Source organism: Glycine soja, chromosome 12, assembly GCF_004193775.1.
Source record: "Glycine soja cultivar W05 chromosome 12, ASM419377v2, whole genome shotgun sequence".
Taxonomy (NCBI): domain Eukaryota; kingdom Viridiplantae; phylum Streptophyta; class Magnoliopsida; order Fabales; family Fabaceae; genus Glycine; species Glycine soja.
Window position 1 is genome coordinate 42,128,149 of NC_041013.1, and position 13,402 is coordinate 42,141,550.

Consider the following 13,402-nt stretch of genomic DNA (forward strand, 5'->3'; position numbering starts at 1 on the left):
ATGAGACATGGATAAGGAGTAGCTCCTAGTAGGCTTCTAGCATGAGGGACACATAAATGCATGAGTCAAACACATGAGAAGAAGAAAAATCTAAAAATTGTGCAGGTATAAGACTTTACAATTGAAAATGACTTAAATATAACATTCTAAGAAATTACATAGAAAACGCATGAGAAATGTTAAAGCACACTAAAAAAATTATATATTGATTTGTGGGAGTAGTCATAAATCTTGAAAGCAAACATTACAATTTTTTGGGATTTCTCTTTAGGACCTACTTCTTTCTAAGGAAATGCCCATTTTTTTCCATAAGTTTTATATTTCAAAGCTGTCCTTATATTGCAACAGTGTATTTTACTTGAGATATATTTTCGAAACAGCCTTCAAAGTTTAAGATAATATGTATCCTAAATGGTGGGGAGTATCTTCTAGAAATTTGTTTTTGGAAGAATATTGTGTTGTAGAAATTTGTTGTATAATTGTGTCGATGATGATGTTTATTTTTTAATATCTATATTGCAACAGTGTATTTTACTGGAAATATATTTTCAGAACAGCCTACAGCTGCTTGGATGGATTTGTGCATAAAACAGCTTATATACATAGTGGCTGTGTGAGGAGAACTTCATTGAGTTGTCAAGGAGAAGGATTTTTGATGTTTTCAGGATTGAAATTACCAGACACAGAGAGATCCTGGTTTAATAGAAATATTAGCCTAGAGGATTGCAGGATATTGTGCATGAAGAATTGCTCCTGTACAGCTTATGCAGCCTTGGATGTCAGCAAAGGGGCAAGTGGGTGTTTAATCTGGTTTAATGATCTGATTGACATAAAAGAATTCATTGAAGTAAAGCAAGATATATACGTAAGGATGGCTGGGGAAGAAGTAGGGACGTGATTGTCTCCCAATTGGGAAGTTTTCTTTCTTTTGCTTCTAGTTTCTTTCTTTGTTATCATCTGTCATTTCTAACTGTTTCCCAACTTCTCTTTCTCACAGAAGCTATTGAATGAAAGCAATCACATAAATCAAACATCTGGAAGCAAGAGACTGTTATCATAAGCTGTGTTGTCTGTTGGAATTTTAATCCTTTGCTTAACCTTCATCATTTGTAGACGACGGAAGACGTAGCGAAATTATAGTTAAGTAGTTCTTATGAGTTGACATTATTTGCCTTGATATTCTTCTATACATTAAATTTTCTGCAAATTTGAGCAGTTTTAACCACAAATTTGGATCACGTTTATCTGTGATCAAGATGTAAGCTCTCAGTTAGTGCAGGCATGTTTTTATCTTGCTACATAACTAATTTTCATTGTCGTGGGTTTCTCTTTCTCTTCTTCAGATTTGCTTACTATCTCAACTATAATAATTCATTATTCACAAATAAGCAACTACATCATTAAAGCTTCAGAAGCCTTTAATACAAATCAATAACTTTAACACATAAACAAAGTGAGTCCCGTTGTCAATGGATGAAAAATAATGTGTGCAACTGCAATCTATGTTTGCTTCTTCTATTCTGTTTTAGATTTTGGGTGGGGCAGATAAAAGTAGAAAAAGTACTGTGGCAGACTTAGCATGTTCTTCAGTTCAACTTCTTTTTTCTTTACACTCCAATTACTACATTTCAGGAAAGGTGAAAGGTAATCTAGAAAGAGACTTAGGCGTAATAAATTTGCACGAGAACGAAGATCTAGAGTTACTCACGTTCAATTTGTCTACAATTAGTTCTGTAACCAATAACTTTTCACCTGACAACAAATTAGGAGAATGTGGTTTTGGATCAGTTTATAAGGTAATGAAATGATAAAATGTCGTCCCAAGCCTAGAATGCTTGGTATTAATAAATTTTATTTTGTGCAGTAGGTCTAGAAATGTGGACTTGATGAGACAGGTTTGTGCTTAATGGTTTGTATGCATAACTTAATAGTTTTATTCTTCCCGACACATTTACATACTTCTTGTTTTTACGTTTATCAATCCTCCATCTCACATTCACTTATAATTCGGACTTAAGGCCTAACTCAATCCAACAAAAAATCTTTTAAAGTGTGGACTGTCCAAGCCTTATGAGCATTATCTCTAATCGATGTGAGATCTTAACTCTCTAAGAGCTGCATCCTAAAGTCCCATTGTGTCACCAAGAAAGCTAAGGGCCAAATCTCAGGCTGGTTATCCATCACCGAGGTTGGTAATGCTACTGGTTTAGGGATTATCAAGGAAGATGGCTGGAATGGTTTCAAAATTGAACAGTGGAACACTGGATGAATACAGGAGTGTTCTGGCAATTGAAGTTTATAGGCTACCTTGCCAATTCTATCTTCCACTTAAAATGGTCCATAAAAGCGTTTGGACAATTTTTAGTGAGATTGGCCTCTAGCTAAGACTTGTTGGTGTGGCCTCAGCTTCACTATCACCCAGTCACCAATTTGAAATTTCTTATCCTTCCTATGACCCTCTGCCACTTTCTTCATGCAAACCTGAGCTTTCAATAGTTTCTTGCGTAGGGAAGCAAATACTTATTCGCGATGTGTGAGTAGATCATCCACTACCTCGAGGTTAAAGGTCCATGTAATGTGTCATTAGATATTAGGAGGTTTCCTGCCAAAGGTTACCTCAAATGGTGAAAAATTCGTGCCGGAATGGATGGTATAGGAACTGATGGAGGAGAATGGATGGAAAAAGGGAGTAGAAAATGAGGAAAGAGAAGAAAGAATTCTTACGCTTTAGGTGTGTATTAGAGTGCTCAGAGACTCGGTATGTTTTTTCTCCTAGACTGCTTTCCTTTTAATAGCTACTGGAGTGGACTTGAGCTTGACTCTCTTTCTATAGTTGATGGAGTGGACTTGAGTCTCATGCCAAAAAATCTTCTTTATTTATATTTTTGATATTTTTTGAATTTTTTTTTGCTTTTAATCTCTCCTTTTTATATCTGTACGACATAAATAAGAAAAATATCAATTTCTAATATTTAAGTAAAAAATAACTGCTAAATAAATATTTTTAAATATATTTTTAATATATTGTTATTATAAAAAATAATTCATATTTAACGGTTATTAAAAGTCCTTGATCTTTGTGGACATGTTGATCTGTGAGGAGGTGAATCTGGCAATAACGTTTTCAATCCTTTTCATGTTGGACTTCGAGCGAGTTGACTCCCCCATTGAAATCTCAATGGAAGCACCAAGATATTAAGGTTCGGAACCAGAACCTTGCCTTAGATTTCGAGAACTAAGGTAGGCCTCCACAAGGAAGAGAAGGTAAGGAAATTCCGATATTATTTCTTGCTTTCTTTCAAGGAGAATTCTTACATATATAGCCTATTCTATTGCAAAAGACCAAGGCCCGACAAACATAACCAGAAAATGCTAACAAACCAACAATATTATAACAGAATTATTCCCTTAACAAACTAACTATAATCTTTGCTCCTGCTAAATGATTCTATCTATGCATAATCCTTTAGGTATGAAGGGCGACAATGCTTCCTCTTGGGCCTACAATTTGTGACTTCTTTTGGCCCATTCTCTTCTACTTGCACCTCCTTAGTTTCTTCCGTAACAAAATGTTTAAAAGGTAAACTCTAACCTAATGAATTTGTGGCATAAGTATTATTTGCAGGCCAGTGCTCTCTATTGATCACATCCTTCTGTAAACAAATTTAACTGGTGTTGTCTTTGTTCATTTTCATTATTCATTATTCATGACGAAAATCGAGTTTCAATCCACTAGTTAGAATTTAGGAAGCATTAGATAATTGCAGCGTCATGATATCTAATACAAGTTAAGAAAATTCTTCTCAAACCACAATCTACAAATGATACGCAATCCTTGTCCATAATTGGGACATATATGTCATGAAGACTATCTATTGTGAATAAGTATATATGTTACTGTAAGTGGTAAAAGCAGAGTCATACTTAATAAGGGAATTCAGACTTCAAATAGGAAGAGATGTGAAAAATTATATGCAGATATTATCAACTCTCATTCGATCAATGAAACTAGATATACAACAATACATGTTGAGGAGTGATGACACAGAAAGATGTCAGAAAAATCCATAGCATCAAGATATAGTGGGTCAAGCAAACTACAATAAATGTGCATATAATTTATATCTATAAACCTTGACATTTTCTTTAGGCTTCACTTTTATCTTGGCTCAAAAACTGTAAGGGAAACATAATTGTTAGAAAATGGTCCATACAAATCTGCTTTGTCCCTTCCATTGTAAAAACCAAGTGCCTTTGGTTGTGGCAACGATTTTTCACCATTCAGCCTTAGAACCACAGCTGACATATCAGGCCTATCAACTGGTATCTGTTGCACACATAACAAGCCTATATGTATACATCGAATAACTTCAGCTGAAGTGCATCTTTCACCTAAAAATACATCCATCAAGTTTGTTGGCCTTCCTTCAGTCCATAGTCTCCATGCCTAATAATCATGGGAGTCAAAATGTATGGAAAGGTTCAAACATGAAAGAAAAATATGACTATGATGCTAGGTGGAAACAAGGAAAGTCATTGCCCTTAGGTGTCCAAGAAGATTAAGAAAGTGATCTGGGTTAGAAAAATCTCTTTTTTTCTTCCCACTCACTATTTCTAACACCATGACACCAAAACTAAAGACATCGGATTTCATTGAGAAATGTCCGTGTACAGCATAATCAGGAGGCACGTATCCACTGAAAAGAAGAATGTGCAAACTAGAGTTAGAGAAAATGCTATACCAAAGAATTGATTAATCAAGCAGGAACCAACTTACTATGTCCCGGCAATCTTGTTAGTGTTAGCATCTACTTGGTCTCCCCATAATCTGGGAGCAAGGCCAAAGTCCGAAATTTTGGGATTCATATTTTCATCTAGTAGAATATTGCTGGTTTTCAAATCTCGGTGAATAATCCTCAATCTAGAGTCTTGATGAAGATACAATAGTCCTCGAGCAATGCCACCAATAATATGGAAACGCTTAGTCCAATTCAATAACTTGCTCCTAATTTCATCTGGCCAATTTTTAATACATGTTTAGGATACCATCTGCAGTCTCAACAATTTCACAAGCTTTAGAGATAAGGAAATTAAAACAAGTTTTTAGTTATATTTTTATAAGTGTTAGATAAAAATATGTTAATAAAGATTACATTTGTAATAGTGACACAGCGTGAATTATAATGGTATAAAGTGATTAATTGATAATAAAAAAAAAGGAAAAGAAAAATTGGCATTGAAGGAACAAAGTTTTCGAGAGATCTTTATAATTATTTGAGTTATGGAAACCTTGGAAAAATAACTAGCTAGTAGACATGATCATTTGTCGTTAGTTATCTTTTTACGTATTTGTTTTTTTATGTTTAAGCATGAGTAGTTAAACTCCTTGAGGTTAGGTAGATGATTGGATGCTTATATATGTAATCTAAATTATTAATTACAAGCTTAATTTATTATTATTATTGTGCTCTCCTCTTCTCAACTTGTTTAGGTTTAAGCCTAGGTAGTTAAATTCCTTGAGATTAGGTAGACAAACTTGGATTGGATGCTTATGTAATCTAAATTATTTATAACAAGTTTAATTTATTATAATTTTGCTTTCCTATTGTCACAATATTTCCTTTTGGTTTTAAATATAGAAGTTAACTAATTATTTAATGAGACTATCTTTAAAATGTCATTCATTTAATAAGATTAAAGACTTTTTATGTTTTATATCAATTTTCAGTGGATAATAGTTTAGAAAAAAATAATTAGATTTTGTTTTGAAATTTATATAATTTAATGAAATTTACTAATTTTTTAATGAGTGTGAAATCAATTATATTTTCTTATAATAGAGAGGGAGGGAGTGTTGGCTAACAACCCTTCAACTTCTAACAATAATTCAACCCTCCATCTTCTAATTATTATTTCAAACAGGCTCTAATCTTCTAAAATCTTCAAACTTGAAGGAATTAATAAAAATTAATGCGACTTGATCTTGTGTCTTCAGATGAACTAACTCCATCTTTGACAGTTTTATTTTTGATAAACTTAAATACTAACTTGACTTCAATTGTTTCATGACTTTTGATAATTCCCAAGTGTCATTTTTTTTTTAATGGCTTTGATTTCTTTCTCTATGATTTGTCTCCTCTTCTAGTCTTCAATGGTTTCATCAAAAGTTAGAGGTTCACTGTTAACAAAGATAAAATAAATTATTTATAAATATATAATGACTTTTAAATAGGATGCAATGACTAGACAATTAAAATATTTTAGGATGTAATAATAAAGATACATCTTTCAAAAATTTGATTTTTGTTTTATAAATCTTTTAGAGATTTAATAGTTATATAATGTTTTAATTTGAATTCTTAATATTTTAATATAAATCTTTCATTTTCATTTTAATTTCATAGTTACAAATAACCACATACACTCGCCTGCACCCGCATAAACACACTCACATATAATTAGAGTTTGTTAATATACATACACTTACTTTTTAGTATGACTGCATTAATAAAAAAAATTTAACCAAGAAATATATATATATTCATATAAATGCATGGTACCACTGGTACTGTGTACAAATGAGATTTTCTTAAAATATATTAATGATCTAGTCTTATCTTAATCATCTATAAATGATATAGACCTAAATATATAATTGTCATTTCTTAGAAAAGGAAAAATTCTTAGTTGATAATTAAGCATCTCATCTGGTGTGTGCGTGTGAGGAATCCAAAGCTCACTCAACTTGACCTATATATATATATATATATATATATATATATATATATATATATATATATAACCAGGTTGTAGTAAAAGGTTGTAATGATAACGTTTCCCCTCATCACGAAGAATATCTCTAAAAGTTGCACTCCCCCATTGGAATGATTTAAATGGTACGGTTAAAATTAAAAACATGATTAACTAATTAATTTTTTAATTTTATTATTTATGTATGATTATATAACTTAGATGTATATAGTTCTTATTTCTTATAATAAAAGGCATTCTCTCTATATATAATAAAAGAAAATACGTTCTGGTCTTTATATTTTATTATATTGTTTAACTTTTTAACTACTCTCTAAATTTTCTACTATTTTATTCTTGGAATATTCTTCTCTAAATTATTTATTACTTTCAATCAAGTTTAATAGACAGGCACTACCTGCTGTTTTTGTCTCCTCTCTCTCTCTCTCTCTCTCTCTCTCTCTCTTTATATATATATATATATAGGTTCTAGTAAAAGCTTTGCCAGCCAAAGGAGATTTTTCAAAACGGTTAAAGGGCATGTGCGTTTCAACTTAGAATATGATAAGCGAGGTTCTATGATTATAACTTTTTTTTATAATGAAAAACAAAAAGGTTATCACAAACTTTTCTAAAGGAGCCAAAAGCACAAACAACGAATAGGATAAAAAGAAGAAGAAGAAGCAGCAGCAGCAGCAGCATATTCAATTCCATTTAGGGTTTTTCCGGTGTAGCCCTGTGAATAAAACCAACTATAAGTGCCCCAAAAGTACAAATCTTTCATCAATCCTTCAGATTCACCGAATCTAAACAAAAATTCCTAAGACAAGCATAAGAGTTTCCGGTGCTGGCGTACGTACAACCAGTTCCATATTTTATGGAACATACACTTCACTAGGGGTGATTAATCTAGTTATATATCAAATTCATCAAGATATTAAAGGATCATATAGTGTGTATCAAGAACCATCCGGCCATTAATATTCTATATATCAAGAACCTGAAGGGTATGAACGTATGACTTCATGAAAATTAAAATTGACCTAAAAAAAGCTTATAGGGAGCTCCCCTCAGATTAATTTCAAAATCATAAGAACTTAAAAGGAGAATATTTTGTATTGTTTTGTTTTTCTGGCATGATGGCCACCCCCGCTGGAAAATTCAATGTTTTCTGCTCTGACTCCGTCACTCCATGCAACAATATTAAATTAAATGAAGAAAAACGTACTTTGAAATAAATTTCATTTGTCTAAAATTAAAATTGAAATAATTTTTGTTTTCAAAATTTCTTTTATCGTTACCTTTCAACATTTTCTCCTGATTCCCTTTTTTTCTCGAGACAGTCAGAGACAATAGTAACCCGGCCCCTTGTTACTTGCTAACTTGATAGTTCCTTTTCATTGTGTCCGTTCCGCCAATAAACACGAGAAACATGCCCAATGCACAGTACCCCGCATTTTCGTTTTAATCTTCATATAGAATCCTTAATGGGCAAATGACCAATTTGGTACCTAAAAGATGTATTTGCTGACAATTGACATGTGAAAGATAAAAATAACTGATTTAATTCACGAATATGTAAATGTTATAACAAATTGGTATGACGGTCAAGCTTTTTTTGTTTTCGTTAATCCTGGTGCATACATGACACAAACATTGATAACATGGTACCTCCACAGAATAAAGTGACTTGGCTCATTAAAAGTGCTTTTGGACCAATTGGTCATGAAATAGTTGCATCCTTTAAACACTTCGTTTTGTTTGATTTTTCACCTCAAAAGTAAACCAATTAGATGAAAGAACCACCTTAACATTTACACTCATTTTTCACAAAAAGAGTTGGGTCTCTTCTTCTTCCCCACTAAGGAGAATGGCGACGATCAGGGGATTCTCACCCTGACACTTTGTCTTTTGAAGGTGAAAGGTAAGCCTTCCTTTTTTCATCCACATCATAAGGTTTTTATTGTGTTTGTGTGTGTTTTTGCACCTAATAATCATATTATAATATGAATATATAATGCTTTATTTTGTTCATCATTGGAGGAGAAAATTGATTGATCTCAAACTGCACTCGTAGTTGAACCAATTACTGAAGTTGTATCAGCACCTAACCCTCATGTTGCAACAACTATTGTCCCGAGTTTGTACCAACAATCCCTACAAATGGCTCTGGGTTTGTACCATCAGCCCCTGCATTTTTAGACTCATTACTATAAAAAAAAGTGTTATTTATGACATAACAACGTTGGTTGCTAGAAATCATTATTAAAGACAACACGGTGACAGTCTTGTAATTATGTAGAATGAGAATGAAGATGATTTTTGAATAAACGTTTTGGAATCGTGAGTTTAAGCATGATTATTTGAAAAATAGTCGTTGAAGAGTGAGTACCGTGAGTACAAAGACGTTAAAAATACTCCAAACCCTCCCAATTCCACCTTCCCCAATCCTAATCTCACTTATGAGCTAACAAACACTAACTAGGTCAAGCATAATGCCTAATCGAACCTCAACCCTCCATGTCCCCTCCTCCGCCTTCGCGACTATTGTCCTCAATTCTACCATGACAGACTCTGAACTAAACAATGTCCCTTAGCCGCCAACCTCCCCAGCTTAGAAATGATACATTCTAAGACGGTTATTTAAAAATTATCTTAGAATGTTCACTTTTTAAGACGGTTTTTTAGAATGTATCATTTCTAAGCTGGGTAGGTTGTCGGCTGAGGGACATTGTATTACTTCTAAGACGATTTTCTGAGAATCATTTTTAAATCCTCACATTTTAACATTTTTCTTAAACAAAGAAATAACACATTCTAAGACAGTTACTAAACAAATTAATATAAAAATCGAGATTCTAAGACGGTTTAAAAATTGTCATGGAATGTCAATATTTTTCACAATGATGGATTCAAAGTTAGTTGACAACTATCGTGGGAAGTGTTATACAACGATCTTTAAAAGATTTTTTTGTAATAGTGACTACCTCTAATTAGACCAACAACTCGAGTGATCAAAATTCCCTTCCTAAATGGTCCATCCCTAAGAATCAAAGTCAAAAATATTGGTGTTAGAATCACATTCTGCACTATATTGTCATTTTTTTTTTTTACCATTTTGATAATAAGGATAGAAATTGAGGGACCAAGTTGACAATTTTTAACAAATGTTCAAAAAATTTCAAGCATAAGTGAGAATCATGTTGTGGACTATATTGTCATTTAATTTTTTTAGACCATTTTGACAATAAGTGACAAAATTCAGGGACCAATTTAACAATGGACATGTGTAGAAAAACTTACCAATTTAGGCAAAAAAGACAAAAACATTTAGTGACAAATTAGTTCAAAACGTAATGTTTAAGGAGACAAATATTCATTAACAAATGGATCCAAAATGGTGCATTTTGAAAGAAACAAGTGACTTTATCCCATGAAAATGTCATGTCACCGACGTTTGTGTCATATATGTACTAGGGTTAATAGCAACAAAAAAAACATGACGCACATACTAATTTGTCACAATATTTATATATTTATGAACTAAATTAATTGTTTTTATTTTTTTAAAGACTAAATTGTTAACGAATACACCATTTTTTAATACTAAATTGGTCATTTATTCATCCTTAATTTAAACCTTTTTGGAGAAATAGATAACGGCGTAGGGTGTCGTTAGATGCATGATTAAAGTTGCTTAGCTTACACGAAAATCACATACTCATGATATGATACATTAAATTCTAGCTATTCCACTCAAAAGTTTTTGTGCAAAGTTTGATTGGTGGCCAAAAATTGAATAGATTTCGCTTGCTCTCGTCGGTAACAAACATTGCAACTTCATCTCTACTAGTGATCATCTAGACGTACTAGGAATGCGAGGACTTACAGTAAATAGGTCTGTTCATAGTTTAGTTATTCAAATAATCATGACCATAATTATTAAATAACTATTCCTTTCGTTTTTCCTTAAGTGTCAGATTTTTGGGGGAAAAAATATTTCTATTTAATTATCTGTCATTTGTAAATTTCAAAATCACATTAGTTATATTTATCAATTATACTCTTATTTTTTTCTAATATTTAATTATTTACTAAAGGATTTATTTAGTTTTTTTTATTTTTTTAGTTCAGTTTAATTTTTTATCTTTTAAAATTTTTAATTTGATAATTTATCTTATTTTTTTTACTCAAACTAATATTTTGTCTTTTTAAAAATTTTATTTGATCTTTTATCTTGTTTGTTTGTTGAGTTTGATTCACAATCTTAATTTTTTGTTTAATTTGATCTTTCAATTTATCTAAGATTGACGTTGTTAATTATTTAAAAAATAACTTTTTTAGTTCAGTTCTAATAAAAACAAGTTTTTTTTAATAAATGATTGATGATGTTAATTTTAAATAAATTAAAGCATCAATTTGAACTAAAAAAAAGATAATATGATAAAAATAAATTTTTTAAAAGATAAAGAATCAAAATGAACTCCAAAAAATAAGATTAAAGACCTAATTGAATTAAAAAAAATAATCAAACTAAAAAAAAACATGATAAAAAATCAAATAAGTCATTTGACTTAATTATTTTACACATGCATTGGATAAAAAAGGAAATCCCATGACTATTTACTTAGAATCAAGAAAACTCGGTGACTTCCTTTATTTCTACGTAACAACCTTAAACGACACACTGAATAGAGAAAGTATATTACAAGTGGTTATTAATTATAATCATAACTATAACTACTAAATATAAGTATATTACAATCTACAAGAGATTATTATAATCATAATCAGTTTTGTATAACCGATTATTTAACAAGTATATATTTTTAGTTGGTTATATAATTGATTATAGAAATATAATTAGATTTAAAAATGAATTAAAAAATATTTTTAAACATTTATTACATTTTTATAACTGATTTTATGTATTAATAATTGTGTCATGTTTGACTTAAATTAATTTTAAATATTAAAAAAATTATAGGTAAAAATCAATTATTAATTTAAGATTTATAACTAGTTATATAATTGGTTTAAGTTATAATGGATTATATAACCGATTTTGGATAAATATGGTTATTAAACCATTTTTTTCAAATGGCTATGGATTGATTATAATAACCGCTGTCATATGTGACTAATTTTTATAATCATTTACGATAAACCAGTTAATTATAAAATAATCGGTTAATTATGATTATGGTTAAATTTTTTATAATCAGTTATTATGAGCATTCCTATTCGAATTCGTAGGATGTTCGAAGCTGCCACCTGTGAACGAGGACGCACGGGCAAATCCGGGTTCCCAACCTAGGGGGTCAACAAAAAGAATTAAATATTATTCAATAATATATAAACATTAAATTTTGTATATAATACTTATAGTTATATATTTTAAAATGATCCAAAATATATTAATATAAATCACAAACTAAACATATTTTTCAAAGGTCTAATCTTACAACTAGCTATCAACATATTAGTTTTGTGTAGCAGTAGGAACTTTCACGTGTTTATAATTAAAAATAATCAACTATATTTTTTTATGAATACAAAAAGTGAAAAGACAATAAGTAAAGAATAAAAAGCCTAACTTAACAAATGGTGTACAACTGCAGAACATTGAGACGCAAATTTCCGTTAACAATGTCCAAAACTTGTTCACAATTTGGCAAGTAGACAAATCGTGCTAGTAATGATAAGTACTCCAAATCGTCTCCCAAGACACATGTGCAATATCAAGTCAATCATGCATTATTGGTTAACTAATTAAGGACATTGAACTAATAAATGTGATTCAATAGATGATTCAAAATTAAAAAGGAAGTCAGTTATGCAAATGTCATTTAGCACTCTTCTTATTTTCACCTTTGTTATGATAAGTTTATTCTCTTTCTTAATAATTAACTTGATCCACCTCGAAAAGCTTATCAAAAAGATTAAACCCTCTAACAAACAATTCAACTCATTTACTCATCTATGCCCTCCTCCCAATTTAGCCTCCAACCAAACAGCCATATATGGCCTTTTTCTATGATAATAAGGTTTAAATAGTTTTTTATTACCTTCAAAATAGGTGATTTTGATTTTGCTTCCTAAACTACCATTTTTATTTATTTTAGTACCCCACATATTTTTATATTCAATTTAACAACTTGTCATTAGTGATTGACGTAGTTAATGGAGCAAGTCCAAGTCATATAAAAATTATTGACTTAGTAGTCATGGTAGTTACTTTTTCAAAAATAAAAAAAAAATGATAGGTACCAAAATCAAATAAAATAACCTTTTTTAAAAATAAAAATTTATCAGGTATCAAAATGAAACAAAAATAAAGGTTAGATACCAAAAATAAAAACACCCTCATTTTATAAGTATCAAAAGTTATTTAAACCTAAAACAAAAAAAATAGTTAATTATTGTCATCATTGTACCACCCAAATTCTCAAATCCCTTCTTTTTTTCTCTTTTCTGGCGTGATATTCTTTAAGTCACCAAAAAAAATGTTAATTACCGTCGCCATTGTCACATATGCACCTCAATTCACCCCATTTAATGTTTCTCTTATATTGTATTTGTTTACTCCAATTCATGTAAATTTTACTCCCTCTTACTTTTACTGCTAACAACATTAAGAATGGGATTTCCC

The 13,402-nt window shown here is 30.7% G+C and overlaps 1 protein-coding gene across 1 annotated transcript; it reads right to left on the bottom strand.

The window, feature by feature from the left end:
• Nucleotides 1-4,159: 4,159 nt before the first annotated feature.
• Nucleotides 4,160-4,866, bottom strand: LOC114379040 (G-type lectin S-receptor-like serine/threonine-protein kinase At4g27290). Its single transcript, XM_028337597.1, has 3 exons — nucleotides 4,778-4,866; nucleotides 4,610-4,697; nucleotides 4,160-4,327 (listed from the first exon to the last, which is right to left on the bottom strand). The coding sequence occupies exons 1-3, from the start codon at nucleotides 4,864-4,866 to the stop codon at nucleotides 4,160-4,162; spliced, it is 345 nt and encodes a 114-aa protein (XP_028193398.1).
• Between the last annotated feature and the right edge of the window lie 8,536 nt (nucleotides 4,867-13,402).